Raw genomic sequence first — 24,738 nt, 5'->3', positions numbered from 1 at the left:
TTAACCAGGCACACCATATTCATTTTAATAATACTATTACAATACTAGAAAGATTTGATACATTATGCCAGTACCTTTTAAAAAATAATGTATTCTTCGATCCTTTTTTACTGTACAAAAAATGAGGAGGATGTATGCTCATCAGCGCAATCTGTGTGGTGCTGTGGTTTAGATATGTGACCAAAACAGTGTTGATAACATACAAGTGTGTCAGCTATTGCTAAGTAAAGCTCATAGAGCATGAAATCCTTCTGTTTCTCATTCTGCTACATCAGCAAGTATGCTGGGGACAGACAAAGGGTTCAGTCCTGACCCAAACTAGCAAAGGTGTATTCCATATCACAGCACATCATGCTTGGTATAGTAACTGGGGTGTTTTCTGCCCAGGAAGAGGCTGGGCATCAGTCACTTGTTTTGTACATTCTAAGATCATTATTATATTTTATTTTATTTCAATTATTAAACTGCTTTTATCTCAAACCACAGCTTTTATCTTTTTCCAGTTGTCCCCATCCTACCAGAGTGGAGTGAGGTGGGTTGGGGAGTGAGTGAGTGTCTGCATGGTACTTAGTTGTTGGCAGGGGTTAAGCCACAACAACAATGTAATGAATATAAAAGGTTTTGCCATTTTAGAAATAAAATATAAATGATATTAAAAGTAGTTAAAGACCTCTTCAGAAATTATTCAAATTCATCACAGAAAGAAGGCCTCACACTCAAAAGGTAGAGTGCAAACTTACAGTAGGGAGCTAAGCATGTTTATGGCGCTGGAAATGAAATACTTGTCAAGATACTTCCATTTAAAAAAAAAAAAAGGGCAGCAAAAGAAATAGAACAAAAGTTGTTGCATCAAGTAAAGTCATTGTTACAAAAATTCCCAAGACCAATTTAGAAAATTTTTACAACTACTGCTTCTGGAGTCTGACTTTAAACCTAGCCTTAGTTTCTGGTTCTACTGTCCCAGGCCATTCTCTGCAGACCATGTGTCTGAAAGCCTTCAAGCTTTTTCTTCAGTGGCTATAATCTCATAACAAAAATACATTTGAATTCAGTATTATTTCAAATTGTAGTTCTCCTTTCAAAAACAAATAAAAGCAAAGCCCTACGTTTTACTTATAATTTGTTTGCAATTTTAGCTTCAAAAGAATAGGACTTACTTTCAGTTAAGGCCTGAAAAGAATATCTGGTTTCAGCAGACTGAAGTGATAACTTGTGCTTTTCTTTATCTCCATCTCTGATTTTCTTCTTTCCAATTTCTTTTTGTTCTGCTTTTTCTATTAAGCAAGACAAAGATTATTTTTCAGGTAAAAACTTTTGGCCAAGAACTAATGTCATTCAGTTTAAAAAAAAATAAATAATAATTCTTAAGAGGCAAAGGCAGATTTACTGAGAAGCACCCAGGAAGACTTTGGTCTCACCTTCTAGTTAGTGCACAACTTTCATGTCCCTACTACAATGTTTGCTTCTCCTGAATTCCTGGCACTGTGACAAATATTTTCTTCATGTTCTTGCTCCTGTGCATCAATGATTTCCAACAGAATCTAACACAGATGAGGCACAGGTCTCCAATGGACACAGAAGTCAGAACTTTCTTTCAAGCCTTAGAACTTAAGACTATAGGAAAATACATTTCTAATGAAAAAATCCCAAACATTATTAGAGCATCTGACAAGAGTTTACAAGCTCAGAGCTGGAGATTACAGAGCTGCATTGTAACAGAATGCCTCCCTAATTCTTAGCTGTTCCAGTTACTAACAGAATTTCTAAGTCTTGGAGAAGGTTAAATTTACAAATTTTTTTTGGGAATAAATTACAGCAACCTGTTGGATGAATGACAGTGCTGTTCCCAGTGGCTGCATCCCTGTGTGTGTCCATTCCAAACTTTGAAACATCTACTACACTGATAGCAGGAATTCCGAAGAACAAAGAATACCCCCCAGCCAGGTCTCTTCTAGAATTTTTATAACACTTTCAACATTAGAATATATTATTTGAGATTCAAAGTGAGAAAGGCAGGGATTTTTCTGAAAATCTAAGAACAGACATTTTACTATATTATTTGTACCTTCTAAAGAAATTAAATTGCATCTATACCTTGAAATTATAAACAGCAACTAATAAAACTCAGTCTCAAATATAATAAATGAAGAATAACATACTGGAACAAATAAGTTTCTAACCCTAAGTTTTTTTCATTTAAATGTAAACAGGATTAGCAGCTTTTGAATAAAATTGATACCTGTATCTAGTAGCATAAATAGCAAAGTTGCTAAAAATGAACATGCAGGTAGACATTAGAAAGTACTTGTCAGAACTCTCTGCAGGCAATCACAGTTTGTAACAACCATTATGAAATGTATAATTTATTGATGGTCAGAGCAGTATGGCCTTGGGGAAGCTGCAACTTCTCAGATTGTTATTCCTCTGCAAAGAACCAGTCTTTAGAGAAATGTCAATGACATAGGGCTGAACACATCTTTGCCATAAATTGAAGCTGTTTTCATAAAAGAGACTAGTACTGGTTCTAATAGATCTATATAGTTTTTTATATAGTTCATAATAATATAGTTCATATAGTTCATAATAATATAGTGAATAATAATTCAAAAGCTTTTTGAATTTATACCATTGCAATGTATTTAATGAAACAACAACAAACCCACAGAGTTGCATGTGGCACAGCAAAGAAATACAAATTCAAAGCCAGAGGTTATGCTAATTTTATTTATGCTTGATCTACAAAGATAACACTACCTAAAATTACAAACCTTTGCCAATTTTATCAGCTTTCCCTGCTTTCTCAGGCTTCTCTGACTGCTTGTTGGCAGATGAAACTTCATTTTTTACCTCTGAGACTTCAGTCTCTTTACATTTTGTATCCGACTGAGGAGTATCAAGTACGGGAGCTTTCTTATTTGGCAACTTGAATTCTGGCAAAACCTCTTTCAAAAAGCCCCAGACTTTGTCCAAGTATTCAAGCCTTAAAAGTAAACAAAAAACAAACAAAAAACCCAAACACATGTATATGTCAATGATAATGGTATTTGCAATAAGAGTGATTTTTATTTAGACAGCACTATACTACAACTAACAGTCCAACTCTTAGAAAAGTTTTAGTAAATAAAACTCTTGCCTGGTTTTTGTATATCGGTGAATTTCCTGAGACAGATTATGGACAGACTCATAAAGAAAGAAATGGTTGTTAAGGAAGCATGTACAGAAAGCATCCTTTGTAAAGCTTTTTAGAAGATAAAAGTTGCAGTAGGAAAATTTGCAGACCATCTTGCAACTACACCATGAAGCAACTTCATTCTGGCTCTGTATATTAAAAACCTTCTCAAAGGTACTTCCAAACTAGGTTTTACTAACTATTTCAGCATAGGTAGTTCCACGCCTCTTCCACTCATTCCACCAGCTACAGCAATGTTTTTTTTCATATGACATGACAGTTGCAGCCATACTGGTTCTCCACAGAAACCCAGAGATTCCAGAAATAATCTAAAACTGAATGAATTGTTCAGAGCCATGAATAAGCTTCATTCAAGCTAACTGAATGCAACTTTTTTTTTTTAGTAAAATAATTGATTGTACAATGAGCTAATGCCATCTTACACTATGCTTGCAAAGACTCCATGGTATTCACATTTTCTTACTCCAGAATATATTTTCAGTAAGAGCCAGAGTTGTGAATACTGATTTCTGCTGTTGCCGTTGTAAAACTAACTACATAAAAAAAACAAAATTTAGGTTACATTACTTTAGTCCATAGGCTACATACATAGTACTGGAAGACACAAATATATTAAAACCCCCTAAACTGCAAGCATAGCTTGGGACATAAAAATTGCTGAACTAAGGACTAAAATAGCCTTTGACTGCATTTATTTAATACTGAACTATATAAATAAGCAATTATAACTAAGTAAATAATATACAGACCCAAACTATTTGTTATCTATGTATTCACTAGAATGTATACATCAAAAGGCACAAAAACATAATTTGAAAAAAATGTCTAAAGATTTAGTGCCTGCAACTCAGTCATTCCTACAGTAAAAAGAATATCAAGCTGGAAAATTAGAATGTCTGTTCACAAAACAGACTTAAAACACACAGGAAACAACAAAAATACTATAGGTTGGAAATAATTTTTGATTTGAAATAAATTGGAAAGTAGTTTATATATGTTTAAAAGGTGAAATACCATCCTAGCTGAAGTTGACTACTTACAAATCTAGGAAGTATACTTTCTATAGCACATTCATATATACAGTTATTATTATTACTAGCAAACATTTTGTATCTGTGTACTAGATGAAACAGATTTCTCTAACCCTGTTTTCACGACAGTGTTTAATATTAGTTATATTAATTTTATAAAGAATAGGCATCAGCTTTTCATGATAAATAGCTTTACATGCAACTGTATGACCTACAAAGAAAAACACAACAAAATTACATTCCTTGAAGGCACATTTATCAAGTGCCAGAATTGAAAAACGTACACTTGCTAAAATTGATTCTGAATGATGTTTACGGCTTAGCTTTATTTTTCATAATGCCTCATAGACTTAAATATTAAACTACTAATATGTAATTATTTAATAGAAGAACTTACTGGAGAGGAATAACTTCTGGTAACCATCCAGTCAGTGTATGTAGAACTGTAAATTCCTCCATCTCTCTATCTGCAGTTTCACATATACTATAAGAGAAAGCAGACATTACACAAAATTATAACCAACTCTCAGTAAACTCTGTATTGCTTTCTGTAGGAGCAAAACCACACACAAACAGAATAGCCTGTTGAAAAACAAGTCCTTACTTGCAATTTTAGTTTTTAGTTTTCCAAACCACTGCTGACTACTAGCCTATAAAGTCAAAAAATTGCTTCATCAGTACAGTGGTACAATGGAACAGTTTCAAAATTGTTAGCAAGCATACTGTGTATACTTGCACACAGTAAAGCCTCTTTCTGCAGGGTTGGAGATGTGGGTTTGAAATCCCTCATGCTAGAAGGGTGATATGAACCTAGAACTTCCATTTCTTGATCAGCTGCTCTAACTCCCAGGTTATTATGCATAAGTAGGCTGTATTTCCAGTGTAGCAAAGTCCACTCTTTCAAACTGATAGTCTCTCCTACTCTCTGGAGAGATCTCTGTCTGTAGATCCTAATAGGACCAAGGCTAAACATGCCAGCACTTGGCCATGACTAACCCTTGTGCTCTGAAGAAATTCAGCATTTCAAACATGTTTCCTAACTGGCAGCTCTAGGCTACTCCTTAGCCTGTGTAGATGTACTTTAGATCACTCTTCTTATAAACATAAATCGATATAACCAGAACATGGAAGCCTGACTACCCAGATCACAGTTTTGAATTCTTTTCTGAAGCTTAGTCATTTTAACACCTGGTGTTTATTCTCCATCTCATAGAAACATGTGGCCATAATTGTCAACCACTGCATCATGAGCCAGCTTCTACTTTCCAGGTCAGATTTAAGGAAACGGATCACCGTGTACAGCCCACAACAGAAGAACTGTAACAGCAGCAGCTTACAAATACTCTAATTTTAGTACTGGTAAAAGATGATAAAACTTCATTAAAACTTCTTTCCATTTGGCAGAAAACCACATGTGACGCTTTTCAGGAATAATGGCAAACAGATAAAGCAAACAGTACTTCAGCTTCTTTGCAAAGTTTTCTGTGCATAAATTTACAAACACATCTAAAAAAAGGAAAGAGTACACCTTCTGTAGTTACAGGGGATTTTGATTTACTGATTCCTGGTGTGAGCCTCCAGAAAAGTGTATAGGTGTCATTACAAAATTTTTTAGCAAAATATACTTCCCATGTATACTAAAACAACTTACTTTTTTGCAAATTTCATGTGACTTCACAAACCAAAAGTGAGACGACGAAACATACCTAGTATTGGCCAGCTTAATGATAGCTTTGGACAGCAACATTGGCCAAAGTTCAATTTCATAGGTTGTAGCTGGTAGTAACAAATTATTCTCTTCATTGAAAGGCATAGTGTCATCCACAATGATTTTTCTCCAGCACCCCTATGATAGAGGAAGGAGGAGGAAAGAAGAAAGAAAACCCTGAGTTTGTGGGTTGGAAACCAAATATGTGGGTAAGAGAACTTTTAAGTTTCCCAAGAACCTGATTCTAGTGTAATTTGACTTACATTACAGAAGGCTTTAAAAGTTTTCATATATCTGAGAAGCATGGAAACCATATTCTATCTTATTTAAGAGATTAATTAATTTATTCAGAGATTAATTTAATTGTATCTATTTCCAAATATATTTCCTTTCATATGTGTAGTCCATCACGTGCAAGCATTCAGTGCTGTTTATTCACCTACCATGACAGATACCCAAGAAAAAGTGATGGATTAAAAAAAGGCATAACTAAGATACCAGCTTTGCAAATGCCTCTTTAAGTCTTAGTCTGGAAAACACTTGTTATACAAGCAGTCCCTCTTGTTTCCCAAGAACTGCTTGGGAATGCTGGCTGCAGTGGTTACTGTCCTGGAAAGCAGTAAGATTGTATCTTATAAAACATTACAGGATAAAACACAAAATGACCAAATGTAATCAATACTCATATTTCCAGGATAAGAAACAGGTAAGAAATGATAGTGGTGTTCTCAAGATCAGTTACTTTATTACTTGGTTTAACTAGTATCCCACACAATAATCTTGCCTACCATTCTCCAAAAAAGTCTCTGTCCTACTGATCAATTCATAATACAGAAGCTAAGGAATTAGTGGGACAACATCAAGTACTTCTGTTAATTCACACAGAAAATGACAAAGAATGACCAATAACTCAAATGTTCACCTTACATTATCAGAAAGGGTAAAATTACTGTTGTTTGTAACCGTAACTGTGCCTTCAAGTTGAAATGCCCATCCATTACCTCTATATGAGTTCTATAGGTTTCAGAAGAAAACAAATTTAGGCCATATGGCAAAGACACTCAAAATGCAAAAGAAAGGTTAATATTTTTTTAGGGTGAAAACTATTTCCTGACAGCCAAAACTAAATTTTTAAGATTTCCCAAGTTTGCAGAGAACCCAGTAAGTGAAATGATCACATATTTATCTCTTTCAGTAACAGCTAAAGTTTAATAGAGACTAGTACAAGTTGAAAAGGAAAAGATTGAGGAGATATTTGGTTTTCTGCAGCTCAGGACATCTTTTGATTCAGAGTAGTAATTCTGTGCATGTAATTCTTAAAAAGCGATACTGTTTTTTTATATGTAGTGTCAATTGCTTGCTTTTTATACTTAATAAATAATACAGTCCATATCACAATTATTTTGCACCAGTAATAACCCTTTTACAGCATTTTGGTATTAACTCTAAAAAAAATTACACTAGTTTAAGGAAATAAGACACCAAGAGAAAAAACATGAGGGGCAGAAGTTTTCTGGTTAGAAAAAGAAATCTGTAGATAAGAAAAAGTGCAAATAAAGGAACAAATTCAAGTAGGATGTGGAGTAGAACTGAAAGAATTTCATGCCAATTATGTGAAAAACTATCCAAGGTTTGATCTGGTGGACAACAATCCCCTCAGGACTCACTACCGCATTTTACTGAAACCAATTCATTAGTCTTCCACTGTGCTTTCTCACCCTTTTCATTTAATTTTTCACTTTATCCTGTGAAATCTGTTTCTCCTCTATCTCTACTGATATTTGACTTCTCTCATTTGCACATTTTCTTTAATCTCCCATCATCTGACCTTTTTCCCCCTGTTGTTCTTTCTGTGAAGTACTGATGTACAGCCAAAGCAAAAGAAATGAAATAAACTCAAAGGACCAAATCAAAACACAAACAAAGCCAAAGTGACAAAGAAACAAAAAAAAAACCCCACCCTGATAATGCTTACAGAGACTTTGAAATGCAGTCTTTTACCATGTAAATATGCAAGCTCTGCACCATTAAATTCACACATAGAACAATGTCCTCTGCTGAGGAACCCAGTGCAGTTACGACAGTAACATAATTTCTGCCTTCTAAAACTCAGGCAACTCTTAGTCCATATATGAATGTAAGTTATTCTGTATGTAGAGGCAGTAGTAAGGGATGAGGAAAGCACAGGCATGTAAATCATTTAAGTGCTCCCCCTTACACAAAAATTAAGAGATTCTTCAGTTTTAACTACTTTCCCATTCCTTCCTCAGTTCTGGATAGCTGACATAAATCAATAGCTAACTGCATAAAACTTCCTTTTAAAATATCATTTTTGATCTATACTGTATTAGAACTGCAAGTTTTCCTTAATACATATACATGCTGTAGGATTATTTAAAAATAAAACTAATATGCTCAGGGTTTTGTTCTCTCTCAAGAGACACGTATCAACCTGCAATGTTCGTAAGTGCAGCCATTCAAAAGCTCTCCCCAGTTTTATTTGCATTTATGTTCATTCCAAGAGATGGACAGATTTATAAACAATTGAACAGGGGGATGGAGAAGTAAAAGAAATCCCTCCTCACTTTTATTCACATGAAGTTTTTGTAATATAACCACTATTTTTCTGGCAGAAAAATAGAATATGAGCAATTTTCCAAGGGTCATGGAAATGTTTGAATAATTATTTTGTATTTATAGCTGTAGAGATTTCTGAAAGAACTCTGCACTGAGGTGTTTCTAAGTGATGTGCTATATGCAACTGCAAGGCTCTCTCCACACCTCCAATATGAAAGAAACTTGGCCAGATTATCCACCTGAGGCACCGACCTGCTGTCCCTCTTGAGGAACATCTCCTGCTGCATGTGAAGCAAGTTCCTTTATTTTGAAGTTTTAAAAAACTTGTGAGATGGGAAGCTTGTGTCCTCTCCTTCTGTAGAGGAACACTAACTAACTCAAATAATTGTAAACTGGAAACTTGCCACAAAGAGCATTAGGAAAACAAAATCTCCTCTCTCTTCACCAAGTTATATACGTATTCTCTTCCTCTCCTCCTGCATATATTGTCTCCTTTTGTTATGCATTTAAGAGTGCTGTCCTTGAGTATTCTGACTTGCACTCTTACATTCCATCTTCCAAATAACTTCCATTAACCACATCAGTGCTTTTCACAAATACCACCCTCACAAAACCTTTTTCTCCTTATTTTTAAGAGTTCAATTCTCATACTTACTATTCCTCTTTGACTGCTTCCTATGGGCTGAGAACATCTTTGCAAGAGACCTCTATTTCCTGGTTTTTACCATGGCTTAAAACCAAAAAAACACCTCCAGGCTTTTTTCCCATTTTTTTTTAATTACTCCACCACATTTTAAAGATACCCATTCAGGTAGCACACACATTCGGTGCTTAGTACTGTCATAATATTTTGAGACACAGAGTACAAAAAAACCCCAAACTAAACAACAAAAAGGTATAAGAAAGAAATAAAAGAAAGAAAATATCTGTGTGATAAATCAAAAACAGTTTAAATTTGATTGTAAGAAGATGTGATATTGTTGTGGTTTAAACCCTAGCCAGACAGCTTGTTCACTCACTCCCAGTGAGTGGTGCCAGGCTGAGAGCAATCGAGGCTCTCCCCCCCGGGGCTCTCCCCTTCCCCACTCCTGGAGGAACAGGGAGGAGGATCGAAAGAGTGCAACTCCTACAGGTTGAGACAAGAACAGTCCAGCAACCAATGTACAACACAAATCACCACCGCTACCACCAACGACAACAATGATAAGAGAAAATAACAAGGGAAGAGAATACAATACCACCGGCCAAGAAACAAGTCCCACCCGGAAGCCCGTGTCCTTCCGGGTAACTCCCAGTTACCCCCCATCCCGGGCATGACATGCTGTGGTATGGAATACCTCCTTGTCTAGCCTGGGTCAGGCGCCCTGTCTCTGCTTCCTCACGGCTTCCCCTCCTCCCTGGCAGAGCATGAGCCTCACAAAGTCCTTGGTCAGGGTAAACATCACTTAGCAACAACCGAAAACATCGGTATCACCAGCACTGATCACAGGCTGGAAGTCAAAACACAGCACTGCACCAGCTACCACGAAGGAGAAACATGACTGCTACTGCTGAACCCAGGACAGATATGAAAATCAAACTCTGTAAAAACAGGATGAAAGCACCACATGCAGCTCAACAAAACTACAAATGGTGAAAATTAATCACTTAAATCGACATTGTTTTAACCACTCTCTATGTGATACAGAATGAACCAATTATTTTCTTTAAAATGCACTGAAATGTGCTTTGGGCTAAAGAATGACATTGAAAACTGCTGTTTGACACACCCACGAAAAAAGTCACAGGTATCAGAAAAGTTGTTCCAATAGTTTGAATATATGCAACACTAGCAACTGCCATTATTGGATCCTCTTTCTGCAATGCAATAAGCAAATGAACTCAAATGCAGTATTTTGTTGCAATGAAGAAAAAAAAAAAAATCTCCTAATAATCAGCAAAATTTTACATCATCTACAAAAAAAGAATATTGCCTTTTCAAGAAAAACTCTGTTTTATCAAGTTCTGAGTTGTACAAAAACCACATGAACTTAAAAGGCATTTTTACTAACATTCAGCAACAATTTGTCAACACTTCTATTCCTAAAAAACCTGAAAAACTATATCCATTCAATAATAATAACACTTACCCTAAGCATTGTACTCACCATCCAATAAAGTCTCACTACATATTTTCCATAGTTATTGTACAGTGGCATGTGTCCCTTGGTAGCTTTACATAATGCATAAATGTGTTCCCATGGCTTCCAAAAAAGTGTGGATGTTCCATTAGTTAGGGTCTTTTCATTATATATCCTCCAGACTACATAAATTTCACTTACAATCCATCTCATCAGCTGAAAAAAGACACAAATAGCAAAAAAAGTTTCTTAGCTAACATCTGTTAGAAAAATAAAATCAAGTCACATTATAATGATCCAAAAATAGAAAAGATTCTGTTTCAAATTAATCAATTATATTAAAGTATAGCTATGGTTTCATGCAAAAATTAATTTCACTGGTAAACCCTTTATTAAAACCATTATAATATCTACCTGCAATAACACAAAACTTCATGAAACCAAGGAAAAGAACAATATCAATTATGCTGTTCATCATTTACCAAAGGAAAGCGAGGACATATGATTTCAAAACAAATTATGTTACAGGAGCTCTGAACTGTCACTTGTTTAACTGTTTATTACTAGATATAGATACCAAAAATCAGTATTTTTAATACTTGTTATTTGTACTCAGTAAGAAACAATTCTAAATCATTAGAAGTATTTAGTAGTTTAAAAAAAAAAAATAAATAGAAGCTTTAACTAATCATGCTTTAGCATGTGTTTTTCTAACATGCAAATTTCTGATGTGTGCTATAGTTTCAGAAGTATTACCAGACTGTTACAGTGATTTATTCAAACAAGAATGAGAATAAGCTTTTAAAAGAATCTTTCCTTAAAATTAGTTAGTGGTTCTGTGGACAGCAAAATTTACATCCTCTATTGCTTGATGGCTGCCTCCCATACAGTTTGTCTGGTGCTGAATTTTGAATTCAATTTGAATGAAATAGAAATTATGAAGAACTACTATATCACGAAGGCATTCAGAAGCCTTGGCTTGATCTATTTTCTATTTTTCCCTGATCTATAGAAATTCAGTAAACATGTATTCAACTCTGGAGAGAAGGAAAAGATTGGCTAGGCGACAGACATTTGCACATACATGCAGGCACACCAAGAACATGACCAGGAAAGCTTGAATGAAAAGCATAAAAGATACATTAGAAAGGATGCATTTGCTCTAGGAAGGGAGGAAGGAAGGAAAGGAAGGAAAGGAAGGAAAGGAAGGAAAGGAAGGAAAGGAAGGAAAGGAAGGAAAGGAAGGAAAGGAAGGAAAGGAAGGAAAGGAAGGAAAGGAAGGAAAGGAAGGAAAGGAAGGAAAGGAAGGAAAGGAAGGAAAGGAAGGAAAGGAAGGAAAGGAAGGAAAGAAAGGAAGGAAAGGAAGGAAAGGAAGGAAAGGAAGGAAAGGAAGGAAAGGAAGGAAAGGAAGGGAGGGGAGGGAAGGGGGAAAGGAAGGGAGGGGAGGGGAGGGGAAGGGAGAAGGAAAGAGGAGAGGAGAGGAGAGGAGAGGAGAGGAGAGGAGAGGAGAGGAGAGGAGAGGAGAGGAGAGGAGAGGAGAGGAGAGGAGAGGAGAGGAGAGGAGAGGAGAGGAGAGGAGAGGAGAGGAGAGGAGAGGAGAGGAGAGGAGAGGAGAGGAGAGAGGAGAGGAGAGGAGAGGAGAGGAGAGGAGAGGAGAGGAGAGGAGAGGAGAAGAGAGGGAAGAGAGGGAAGAGAGAAGAAAAAGGGAAGGGGAAGGGAAAAGAGAAAGGAAAACCAAAAACCAAAAAAATCCCACCCCACATTTTTGTAAAATCCCTTACCATCCTTGATATAATTTTCAAATTCTGGAAAAGGTAAACAGTAATTATACAAATCCACATGATTCTTTACCATTTTATTCCTATCATTCTTTTTTCAACTAAGAAATTGGACACAACTTGTTTCTTGATGTAGAAATTTGGAGTAAAATTCAAAAAGTTAAAAAAATGAAAATGAAAGAAATTTTTTTTTAAGAGGGACATAAATGTATTTCTACCTACCTCACTACAAAATATATGCTCATTTTCTGAAAGAAGGTCAAATGAGGCTTCATTTTTGACAATCACAGGTATCTAGGAGAAAGTAAATTAGTTAATTCCAGAGCTAAATTATCTGAAAAAAATTAAATAAACACTAATGTTTACCAGTAGTGACATTCAAATGTTAGACATTCAACAAATATTTATTAGACATTTGCAAACTAAAGGGCATCGATTTTCAAATCTTGTTATTGCTCTACTATTTCTTTATAAAAATATTTTAAAATGTAAATGTTCAGAATTTAAAAAAAAAAAAAAAAAATCATTATTCTTACCAGGAAATTAAAAAAAATAACAAATGAAATAATTACATAAGTAAATTGAGATTTCTCCAATTTATTCACAATATTTGCAGGTCTGTATTTAAATCATGACCATAACACTGTCTCATACATTGAGATTTCCTTGGCCCCCCACCAAGACTCAAAGGTATTTGTTTGCTCATGGCCAGCTCGATAAAGGTATTGTCAGTATGAACAGAGTCTTTATCAAACCTTTGACTGTATTACATATTTTTGGTGACATTACTTGTTCATTCAGTCCATTTTCTTTTTTATGCAGCTTAGAAATAACATACTAGGATTGTAGTTTATTGAACTAAATATAGCTGTACATCTCATCCCTTATTGGTGATCATTTCCTGATTCTCTGCTTACCACACTAAATAAACTTGTTTATGCTTTCTTTTATGGTTATTAACAGATTAGGTAGCAACATGCATCATCTTAATAGCCTTTCGTCACTTGACCTTTATATTAATTTTTAACAACTTAAAAATTTCTACTAATCATAGCTTCCTGATTCAAAATATACTAGACCAAAACAAGCATCAAAATTTCAATCAGGTCTTAAAGAAAGCAAATGCTTTCTTCATAGTGCTATAGATTTTCAAAGCTATTTTTAATGCAGATACACATTTCCATGGTTTTCTGGGCTGCCAGCTGTGTTGTCCTCATCCTTCAGATACCTCAGTTTATGCATTTTGGCAGCGTTTCTCATCCAACCTCCTGGTCTTGTCAATTACTCCCCTGACCTCCTCTCCTTCCTCTATTAAAATTAAACTTAGACCTGTTTAGTGTCTAGTTAATAACAAATGGAACTGACAAGCTGACAAAATGAAAACTGACAAGCCTAAAAAATTTGAAAGGATGGTCAAAGTGCTTTAAAATTTTAAGCATTTAGTCTGAAGCAAAAATGCTTTAAAACTTAGATTAGCAACAGCATTGAACACTAACCTTTGAAATGGTAGGCTGTTTATTTTCTTTGCATTTTAAAAATAAACTGAATAAGAGCTTTTCATCATTTTAAAATGTTATGGTTACCTTCCAGACAAGTACTGCCAAAGATGTGGACAAGTTCTGTATGCAGACTGGCAAAATGCAATAGATGAAGTAAGAAAAAAGTACTATACTTCTGGTATAGCTAATTCATGGTTAGAAGATAGCTATTTACCTCAGATACCTGCTCAATAGAAGCCTTAATTTGGAAGAAACAGAACTTGCCATGGAGTCAAGAAGCAGAGGAGGCTTGGAAGGTTACTCTACAGTAATGTTTTGCACCAGGAAGTGCTGGCCCATTGTCATCCCAGTAAGAAAGGCACTCAGACTCCATACAGTGTCATTTAAAATGCTGTTATTAGAGCTAACTATAAGGCAAGAGATTAGTACAGATAACGTTAGGTCCTTTTAGACACTGGGAACCCAAGTTGTGCAGCATCAAACAGGCCTCTCATCCAGCATTCTGTGCAGATCTCACCCATGGAAAAGGTTACCCCATTTTGGTATTACTGAGCTATGATAGGATTTGAGCTGTTACAAGATATTCTTACAATAAAATATCTCTGTTCATCACTTCTACTATAAAACAGAAAGAATGTTCACCGAAGAACTTGCAATTAGATAAAGGCAAGGAGATGCAGGTGGTGTAACCGCCAGTAAGAAGTGGGAGCTGCCTGCTGGCTCCTCCCTTGAGCTCCCTGAGTTTATCCAGCAACCACAGATTTCACCCAGCACCATGCAGGTCTCAGGGCCAAGCTGTATATGCAGTATGGGTTGACTGTTACATGGGTCAGCGACTCTTATGTGTACAGTGGTCTCCTGGACAGGATGACTATGCATGATCAAGTGGGTTTTATCTATTGAAATAATTTCCTCTATCAGTTTTCCTCTGCTTGTGATATAGCTAGGCAAGCATAATGTTTTCATTACAACTTTGCTTGTTTCTTACCTTATGTGCTAAAAACTCATGCGGACGTTTCCATGAATGTACTTTTAAAGATGCTGGCAACTCTATTTTCCCTTCAGGATCCTCAAAGAAATGCTACATAAAATAGGCATGAACAAAATGGAACATATTTCATTAATTACAGTATTGTATCTTCCACAAGATTGAAAATAATATATTGCTCACACGATAATTCACTGAAGGGAAAAAAATAGTACTAATGGAACTAATAGTATCTATAACTGAACTAAAAACAGTGCAATGCCCAAAATGAAGATTCAGTACAAAAGCTGCTTGTATTGTTCTGAGAAGTCCATGTGATCTGCACTGTCTAAATAGATCTATATGAAATGTTTTCTTTCTTTTACACCTTTCAGAAAAACCTCCCAAAAAAACTATTTAAGCTTTTAAGTCAGGCACGCTTGTACAGAGTTCTCCCTGAGTACTTTTTGCAACTCACTTATTTCTAAAGCTTTCTAAATTGAAGACTGAAAGTAAATACCTACCACCACACAAACAAAGCAGGTTCCATGCATTTAAAACTGCTATAGAAACCAAACAGAACAGTAATTATACAGTACTATGAATTAAGACCATTAAAGAGAGAGAGTCTCATATAATTTTCAAACTTTCATTTCCAAAGTGATACTTATCCTCCGTGTGAACAGAAGACATCAGGATATATGATAACTTATTTACTTAATAGCACAATGTAGGATGAGGAGATGCCTCTCATACTGCTGACTGAGAAACTAATTGGTTACATGGTTAGTGCCTTTTATTTGTGCCTGGAATTTTAAATAGCTTTTAGGCATACTGTACACTGCTGTGTATTTCACAGTCCACAATGTACTCTATCTTCTACAGACCAAACATGAGAGTTTCTGGGAAGAAAAAAGTATGATAATTTGAGTACTTACTGATTAAAGGAAGGCAGAAGAAAAATCAGTACAAAAACATAAAAACCAAACACATCCTAAAGACACCAAAATAGTATTTTCCCTGCCATTTTTTCTTATTTGTTTCATTGTGTAAGTTCCTTTAACATATCAATCTGTAACAAACTATTGCAAGTACATAAAGGAAAAAGCTAAGTTGAGGGGGAAAAAGAATCTTTTAGGAATACTTACTTTTCTGAAAACTTAAAGGAAGCCTTGTAGCCTAGATCATAGAGAACTGTATTAACAAAGTTTATATTCTGCTTTCACAGGCATCCAACCCTGACTATGCGGTATAACAAGAAAGTTTAGCACTTAAACACTACACATACCAGAAAAAGAAAGCAGAGGACCACGGTGGGTGGGGGGGGGAAGAGACACCTTTCTTTACCTTACAAGTGAAAAAATACTTTAAAGAAAGGATACTGTAGGTTTAGCTGACTGACAAAATCAGGCTTATCTGTTATTTAAGGTGGCTATAAGAGACAATTGCAAGGTCTCAGAAGTTCGTGGTTTAATGGCAGGAGCCTTAACCACAAGTTCTACAGGAGCACAGGCAAGAAACAGGCACAAAAACCAGACAAGGTGAAATGTACAATCTCAACAGCACACTGCTCTGCTCTAAGAGAGGCTATCAATCATGTAGAGATACTTGGTAAAAGGGCTTTAGTATTACAAGGAAAGAAATCACTTCCAATCAATTCCTCTTCCACTCAAGAAAATAGGATTGTTTATATTCATGTTCTAAGTGTAATCAAAGGTACTGGAGGCCATCACTAATTCTGTTTCTAACTGAAATACCCTATACAATGTTGAATTCTGGCTAGCTGCTTGGATCAAAAGAGGCCACATTAGAATATTCTTTAGATCTGTAACTTTATCTGCTGTGCCTGACAAATTTAAAAACTCTTTTAAACATGTAAAAAGAGCAATGCTTCATACAGCTTGTGACTGAAGAACTGAATGATCCAGTAGCACCTCCGAATGCCTCTTATGCTAAAAAAGAAATATTGCAGTTACAATTATTTTTAAATTTTATCCATTATAACAATGTCTGGCAGACCTAACAGATCACTGCTAGATAAATGTTTAGAGCACAGACCAAACACACCAAATGTGGTAATGGAACAGAAGAAAGACACATAGGAAAATTATTTACTTGTCAAATTAATGGCAGCATTCAGTATAGAACCTACACCTTGCCTCTAAACAGTACTTTGGTCTCACAGGAGTACAACAAATTTATGCTTTGGATAAGAAAAAAAATAAAATCTAGAAACATATGCTAATGTACACATAGCACACAAGAATACATATTCTCTATGTTCACACATGAGCACATGAACAATGCAGAATTTGTATGCAGATGATCAAGCATGGTATTAAATTGATTTTAAATATCACTTTAAAATGAATTAAGAAGCTCTTTAAGAAATAATTTTATTTCAAAGTAAAATGCAGATACATTAGAATCACAGAATCACAGAACAGTTAGGGTTGGAAAGGACCTTAAGATCATCTAGTTCCAAGTTTGAAGGAGTAAAAATCCAGATGAAACTTAAAAGTCATTCCAACTGAAATCATTCTATGATTCCATGATGAAAAAAAAAAACAGGTTAAAAGGACCTCAAGAATCACGTGGGCCAACCTTTCTAGGCAAAGCATGACCGCGACTAGATGTCCTAGCACCCTGCCCAGCCAAATCTTGAGTGTCCAACACTGGGGAATCCACCACTTCCCAGGGGATATTATTCCAATGGCTGATTGTTCTCATTGTGAAAAATTTTCCTCATGTCAAGTTGGGATCTCCCCAGGAGTTCCGTGTGCCCATTACCCCTTGTTTTTATCATTTGACCCCTTGTGAAAAAGGAGTCTCTATCTTCTCTGTACCCACGCTTTAAATACCGGAACATGGTGATAAGGTCTCCACTGAGACTTCTTTTCTCTAGGCTGAACAAACTGAGGTCTCTCAGCTTTTCCTCATATGGCAGACTTCCCAGTCCTTTTATCATCAAAGTTGTGACAAATACTCTATTAAATACAGGTACAAAAAATAAAGTCAAAATAATATATATATGTCACACAGCTTACTGCAGTAGGACTTTTCCCAGTTTTATCTTTCTCTTTTCCAGCTTTTCCAGTATCCCATTTTTCAGCATTGATATCTGCTTCGTTCCATTCTGGCCAAATAGGAAATCTCCACTTCTCACTGGAAGACACAGTTACACTGGGAAACAAACAGAGGCATGAATAAAAATAAACAGTATATTAGGCAAGGGCAGTAGGAAGATTTTTATTTTTTTTAATGTACTGTAATAAAAATGTTAGTGTAAGTAACTACAATAACTTTTTGTCACTAAGATAAGCAAGCCTATAGAAGTGCTAAATGGTTTTATTAGGTATAAACCAACAAAATATGTAAATACATTTATATGAGAATTTCTCATATTGCTGTAGTAAATGGACAACTGAAGTACGAAAGCAGAATCCAAGGGCAGTATCCTCCCTCTTCCTTTTCCCCTGCTTCAAGCCACGGGGTTCTCCTTCCTTTCCTGTGCCACTCCTAGCATTCATGACCCAATTCAACTCAATCACCCATCCGAAGACTTTCCTTTTCACCCCCCACCCCAACTTCTTTTCTTTAACCAACCAAAAGGAGCTTGACATGGATAAAAATTTATTGGGGAAAAAGGAATCCCACTTCTAGGCACCTGTGAACTGTTAGACCAGTCTGTCTGTCCCCAGTCATCTTCATTATCAGGACCTCTTGTGCTACTTGCACTTTCACTACCCTCTTCCTGGGATGCACAGCTCAGAGAAAAACTTTGCTGAGACTGAAGGGATTTTCACAAGACACAACATGTTCATAGCTACCAACCAGCACTTGTAGTACCTGTGCACATCATTTGTCCAGTATGAAGGGCTGAAAAACTGAATTAGCTAGAATTAGAATACAGTAGCCCCTTCCTCCTTAACTAACAAACCTGGAAGCAGGCAAAGTATATGCAGGTCACATCTTAATTATATTCACTCAAGCCCACTGGCAATAAAATATACATGTTGTCCACTCAAAATAAGAAAGGGAAGAAGCTGCTGGGACCCAAGAAGCAATCTGGCACCAAAAACTGAGAAAAAGGGTTTAAATAAATTGTACTGCATTAAAAACATATGGACTTCAACCGAAAAGGAAAAAGGACTAAGGTCAGAATTTCGTCAGTGATACTCAGCAGTGTCCTACAGCAGAAATACAGTATTAAACAGAGACTTTTTTACTACTGGAGCCTTAACAATATACTTACCTTATACTTCTATTACATTATTTATATCAGCTATAAAAAGCTTTTTTTTTTAAGAAGAAACAGTAGAATTCCTACAAATATGTCGAAGAGACCAAGAAGATAACAGTGGTTTTGGGCTACAGCTGGAGAGTGTTCTTACAAACTGGTGCTAAAAAATACTTATTTTAAAAAATAAAGCTTTGTTTCTGTAGAAACCAACATCTTCAGGAGATCTGAATGGGACAGCTTCCACTATTTCTTATATTTCAGAACAGTTTTTTTTCTTTAACTCCTGGCCAAGTATTGTGTATCATGTGGATATTTATACTGATCGTTGGTATACAGATCATCAGTGATAAAACCATACTCACATTTTAATCTCAGAATTCTAGCTTTCTCTTGAAATTCTGGTAACTCCACAGAAAAGAATAAACCCTGATTCTGATTTACAGCATCACTTTGCACAAAGCACTTGACATTTCAAATAAACAGTCACCGTGTCACAAATCACATGCTCTTTGTTTTAGCTGCTGTACACAATATTCCTTCATTGCTCCTATACAGGTGCAACATTAATTACAGCTATATTATACAGACAAACACAGATTACAGGAGTAGTCTGGCTAGGGGAAAATGGTCCATATCAACTGACACCAGAAAATACTATTATGCCTTACTTCCCAGAAACAGGGACAAGGCATTGGTCAAGTGTAGAGCAATGAAATTACGAAAGAAAAGGTTCATCTGGAGTCAAAATAACCAAAGGACATTAAAAACAAGGAAAAAAAGCTTCTGTAAGCATGCTGGCAGCAAAAGGAAGACTAAATAGTCCACTGCTCAGTGAAGCAGGGAATTTAGTGACAAAGTACACGGGAAAGGCTGTTACTCAGTGCCATTTAGCGTCTTGGCTTTTCTTGGCAAATTTGGCACTTAGGCTTCCCAGCCCATGAGTCTACTAACAGGGTCTGTGGGAGTGAAGCATTATGTACAATTAGAGGAAGGCAGCTAGGATGCATTTTAATCCAACAGGCTACACACAGCTCCGTGGGACTAGTTGGAATGTGAGAAAAGGTACTGAGGAAGCTGACTGGAGTCACTCTGAGGCTCCTGTCAATCACACTCAAAAGACCATGGCAATGGGGTGAAGTTTCTGATGACTGAAAAAAGACATCACACTCAAAAAAACAAATGGCAAGAAGGAGAATCTGGGGAACTACGGTGCTTCAAGATATTTCAGACTCAAATGGACAAGGGACTAAGCACCCTAATCTAAGCTGGCCCTGCTCTGAGCAGAGAGTTCATCTAGATGGATTTCAGAGGTACCTTTCTATCTTGCGTGATTATTATGTGATAATGCGTTGTTAGCAATAATAAGGACAAAGACATGGTTAGTCATTAGCTAGACAATAACTACATCCACTCTACCAGTAACTCTTACTGGAAGACAGCTGTGAAAATCCAATGCCATTTGTGCCTTCTGCTGTGCAAATAAAAAAATACAGCTTCTGCCACCCTAAGTGTAAGGAAGGTGAATTCTCTGGAGTGATACTTTGCTCTGCTTTTCCATCTTTGTAACCTCAGTCATCTGTAAATGGCCTCCAGCCTCCCACTGTTACGTGTGACCTTTCATTAATGGTATCATCTTTTCTCCAGCATTTTCTGGAAGGCTCAAATGATGCTTCATTCCACATATACAATAATACTTAACAAGCAATTGAAAACCCTGAAGTGTTTCTCAGTTTCTTTTGATTACTAGGAATGCCTGTAACATTTCCAGTTGTTTTAAGGTATCTGCTGTATTTGTCTTAACAGCAACCATAAAGATCAATAAAAACTAGAATGTTAACTGTACTGACAGTTCCAATATCTGTGATATTTGAAGTTCTGCCTCTTTCAACATTGATTTAAATACAACTCCTGGCAGATTCTTACATATACTTACAAGCAAAACATGACAAGTTAATTGTTTTACTTTTTCTACTTTTTCCTTATTTCAGATGAAATATGAGTGACACATGTAGTGATTTTAAAAATTCTAGAAATACTTCTATATTTTTTTATCTCTTTTTCTCCCTCTAGGTCTGCATTTGCTCTTTTAAATATTTATAGAGAAGCATGGAAGTTTCACTCAATAATAATAATGATAAAGGTGTTCTGAAACCATTCCCAAATAAAATCAAATAGTAATTCTAGTAACTGCTGTAAGATTGCTTTGGGATGATAATGGAATAATAAAAAATCTGTATTTTTTAAAAAAGTGAGATATGAAAAGACTTGCCTAGATTACTATCACACCAAGACAGAAAATTACTTTCCAATACATTCTGACATAATAGAATACCCTCAACACTAATGTGAGAAACATGAAAACAGCGCTACCTCTGACAGATGTCTAAATTAATTTGGGGAAGCCCAATGCTCCTACTTCTCAAAAAGGATTCAATAATACTTTGGGAAAATTCTTAAAGAACTGCAATTTAATTGGACTCCAAATATAAATAAATTAAAAAGACATCTGAATTTATTAAAATACTGTATTTCGGTAAGGCTATTAGGTTTCTGCATTACAAGAACTGAATAATATAATTCATTGAGAATTCTTTGAAGCAAACTAACAGACACAAGGACAATGCAAACCATTACTGATATTTTATGCTCACACTGGATGGCTTCATTGTGCAATAGTATTTTAAACACTAATTTACTGGCAGACTTCTTTTTAATCCTGTGCTAAACCCTAAAGGAGAAAAAGGAAGAATAAATTGCCAAATGAGGGAAACACTACAAAGTTAGCACTAATTCACCTCTGAGCCTCTAAGCAGCTTCTCCAAGAATACTGGTACAATTGACATGGTCCCAACAGGGGAAATAGGGAACACCAGGATACACAAACACAACAGGTAGAAAACTTGCAGGCATATTGCAATCTAAGTTTTTCAGAGCCTTAAGATTTAATAAAGAGAAAGGAAGCAAGCCCACATGGTACCAGAAATGTGTTCTCTCGAGTTAAACATAGTCAGTCTGCACACATACACACTTTGGCTGCTCACCCACTCTGTAAGCAAGATCTTATCAGCATGGTCAATGGAGTCTAGGGAGCAAACATTTTCTTCTTAAAGTAGGTAAATCTACCTGTAAACTATTTATGACCATTCCTCCCACAGAACCCAGCAACACCGAAGGGAGTCTTCTCAAGAAAATTACAGAAGTATGAGTATTTAGTTTCAGAACAGTTTAGCTACTTTACCTTCCTTTCCCTGTACTCCTTTAATTTTGGTTCAGCAGACAATAATAACTCTGTGACACTATGCAGGTTTTTTAGAATTAAGGAAGACACCTTTCTCTCCTTTTTATTCTTTCCTCCAGATAAAGGTTTAATGCTCTCTTTCCTAACACTCCCTTGCAAAAGTTAGATGCACCTTTAATCAATAAAACAAAACAAAACTCCAAAGAAGGAAATGAGACATCTTCACACAATAATTTTGATTGGGAATATCTGAAACAGATAAAATTGTTCTGTAGTTCTATAACAATGCCAGTACTGCTTTCACAATGACTCCAAGGCTTTATGCAGAAATCTGGTTGGAGACTTGACAGCTTCAGCTTTTTCTGTCTCCATGTCTATACCTTAGAAATTAGGAAAAAAATCCCAGGAATTCCACCACATCAATGACTTCTTCAGGCTTTCTGGTTAGTTAATTATGTATATGGATATATCTAATCTTTTTTATTCTTTCGGCAAACCTTGTCTTTCCTTATGACGTAGCTTGTGCAGCAAAACCCTTTCCCTATTTTCATAAAGGCTTCATTTTTTTATTTCTCTTAAACCTATTTAAGTTTCAAAATTTAAGATCTGCTTTACATTATCATCCTAAGAAATCAATACAAAAATTTTCATGACTTAGGACACTGTATGGAGATCTCTGCTTGAGGGCTGAGAGGCAAAATTGAAAGCTGTTTTGATTGATTTAATGAATTGCTACTCAGCAGCTGAGCTACAGTTACTGTTTATGCATCTGTTCTTAGCCAGCTTCAACTGGAGAGTAAAATATGTGTTCGCTTAAAGCACATTTTGGAGAATCAAAAGACCAAGCATTGGTATCTGTAACAGCAACTGTTAAAACAAACCAGCCATTTTATTTGCAGCATGATACACTTAGGCAGTATGGTATGATGAGGTATTTATATGTTAGCCTTTCTGTAGACAAAATGACTGCGAGTTTGCTCTTTATTTGACTCACTCTATTAAGTATTTGTTTATCTCCACAGCAGGGCATTTGTTGCTAAATAATTGCCAACAGGCTATCACTTCATCCCATCTTAGTGCTCCCTGTAGGTATTTTATATGGTCAAGGGTATTACCCATCGCGTTCTTTAAAGATTAAAAAAATCTGGATTTTATCATAGCAATATCCCAACAAAAGACAAAATCTATTTGATGCTCACCATTTTTACCTTGTTCCCCAGAATGCTGCCAATCTTTTATCTTTCATTAAATACCATCTATTCTTTCCATAAAATGTCTACAACCGTTACACTGTAAATCTTAGTTTCATTCAAATGCCAGAAAATACATTATTAGCATCTATCTAATGTCACTTAGGATGGCAAATCATTAACAAATATGATTCAGTAACAGGTAATGATATTTAGGTATCTGGCACACCAGTGAATGAAGCTCAGAGCTGAAACTTTCATCCTTCTTTCCTCCTTGAATTGCTCTGGATGCTTTGAACTCCTCTATATGTACAGAAGTAAGATCAATCTCAAGAAAGAGATGGGAGTGAGGAACCTAACATCTCATGTTCCCCACTGGATATCAATCTTGGGTCACATCGAGATGAAACTTTTGGGCTCTTTTCACTTGCCAGGAAGCAGTAAAGAAACACGTCCCTTCCCTTTTGAGCAGTTAGAAAACACAATTTCTGGTCCCATTAAAGGCTTTTATATTCAGAAAAAGAGGGCAGAGAACAAACAGATGGCTCAACTTCTTCAAATGCGCCCTGTGGGGAAGCTACTTCACTTTTTCCCTTATCTTTTCAGAACTCAAAACCAAAAGTCGGCGTTGAAGACCTCATTTACCCTCATTTATGGCAGAAAGTTCTTTGAAACTCTAATCACTGAATTTTTTTTGTTTTTTTTTTTTTTAAGTAGCATCTGAATATCTTAGAAATCCACAGGAGAAACCATGGCAACACTCAAGTTCATAAGAATCTAGAAAGGATATGAGAATATTCAACCAAGTACCAGTAACTGTAGAAAAATTATTTGCTCTTTTCCTTCATACCTAGTGCCACTCTTCAGAAGAGGAATGGCCAGAATGAATCATGATCATACAATCTAATAAGCAGCTAAGAGAATACAGTCTTCTCTATTTGTAGTATAGTCAGTAGTGATTACAAAATAAATCCAAAATATTTAGGTGTTGTTTACTGTAACTTACCACTATTCATATCTTGGACACTAGAGCCAAAACTCAAAGGACTCTCTGTAGTTAAAATATGCTAGTCTGAATGTCTGGGAAGAGACTTAAGCCATGGATGCAGTTCAGGTACAATAAGCAGAAAAAATAGCATCTAAGTTGCAATGATAGTAGTTTGCAAAACCTATTACAACAGGTTTTGTTGTCACTTT

General features: G+C 35.9%; 1 protein-coding gene across 3 annotated transcripts in view; it reads right to left on the bottom strand.

Annotated features, from left to right (window-relative positions):
* ADGB (androglobin) overlaps positions 1–24,738 on the bottom strand; it is a 112,879-nt gene that overhangs the window by 79,865 nt on the left and 8,276 nt on the right. For all 3 annotated transcript variants that reach the window (XM_062641949.1, XM_062641948.1, XM_062641950.1), the window contains exons 2-9: positions 17,918–18,053; positions 14,892–14,984; positions 12,627–12,698; positions 10,654–10,842; positions 5,928–6,067; positions 4,619–4,705; positions 2,769–2,980; positions 1,158–1,274 (exon numbers count right to left, since the gene is read on the bottom strand). In XM_062641949.1, coding sequence (XP_062497933.1) covers positions 1,158–1,274; positions 2,769–2,980; positions 4,619–4,705; positions 5,928–6,067; positions 10,654–10,842; positions 12,627–12,698; positions 14,892–14,984; positions 17,918–18,053 — 1,046 coding nt within the window. The remainder of the gene's footprint in view (positions 1–1,157; positions 1,275–2,768; positions 2,981–4,618; positions 4,706–5,927; positions 6,068–10,653; positions 10,843–12,626; positions 12,699–14,891; positions 14,985–17,917; positions 18,054–24,738) is intronic.

This window comes from Pezoporus occidentalis, unplaced genomic scaffold, assembly GCF_034315485.1.
Source record: "Pezoporus occidentalis ecotype Australia unplaced genomic scaffold, CSIRO_AGI_Poc_V1 ctg7, whole genome shotgun sequence".
Lineage (NCBI taxonomy): Eukaryota > Metazoa > Chordata > Aves > Psittaciformes > Psittacidae > Pezoporus > Pezoporus occidentalis.
Note: the sequence above shows the minus strand (reverse complement) of the source record. Positions and strands in the feature narration are given on the sequence as shown.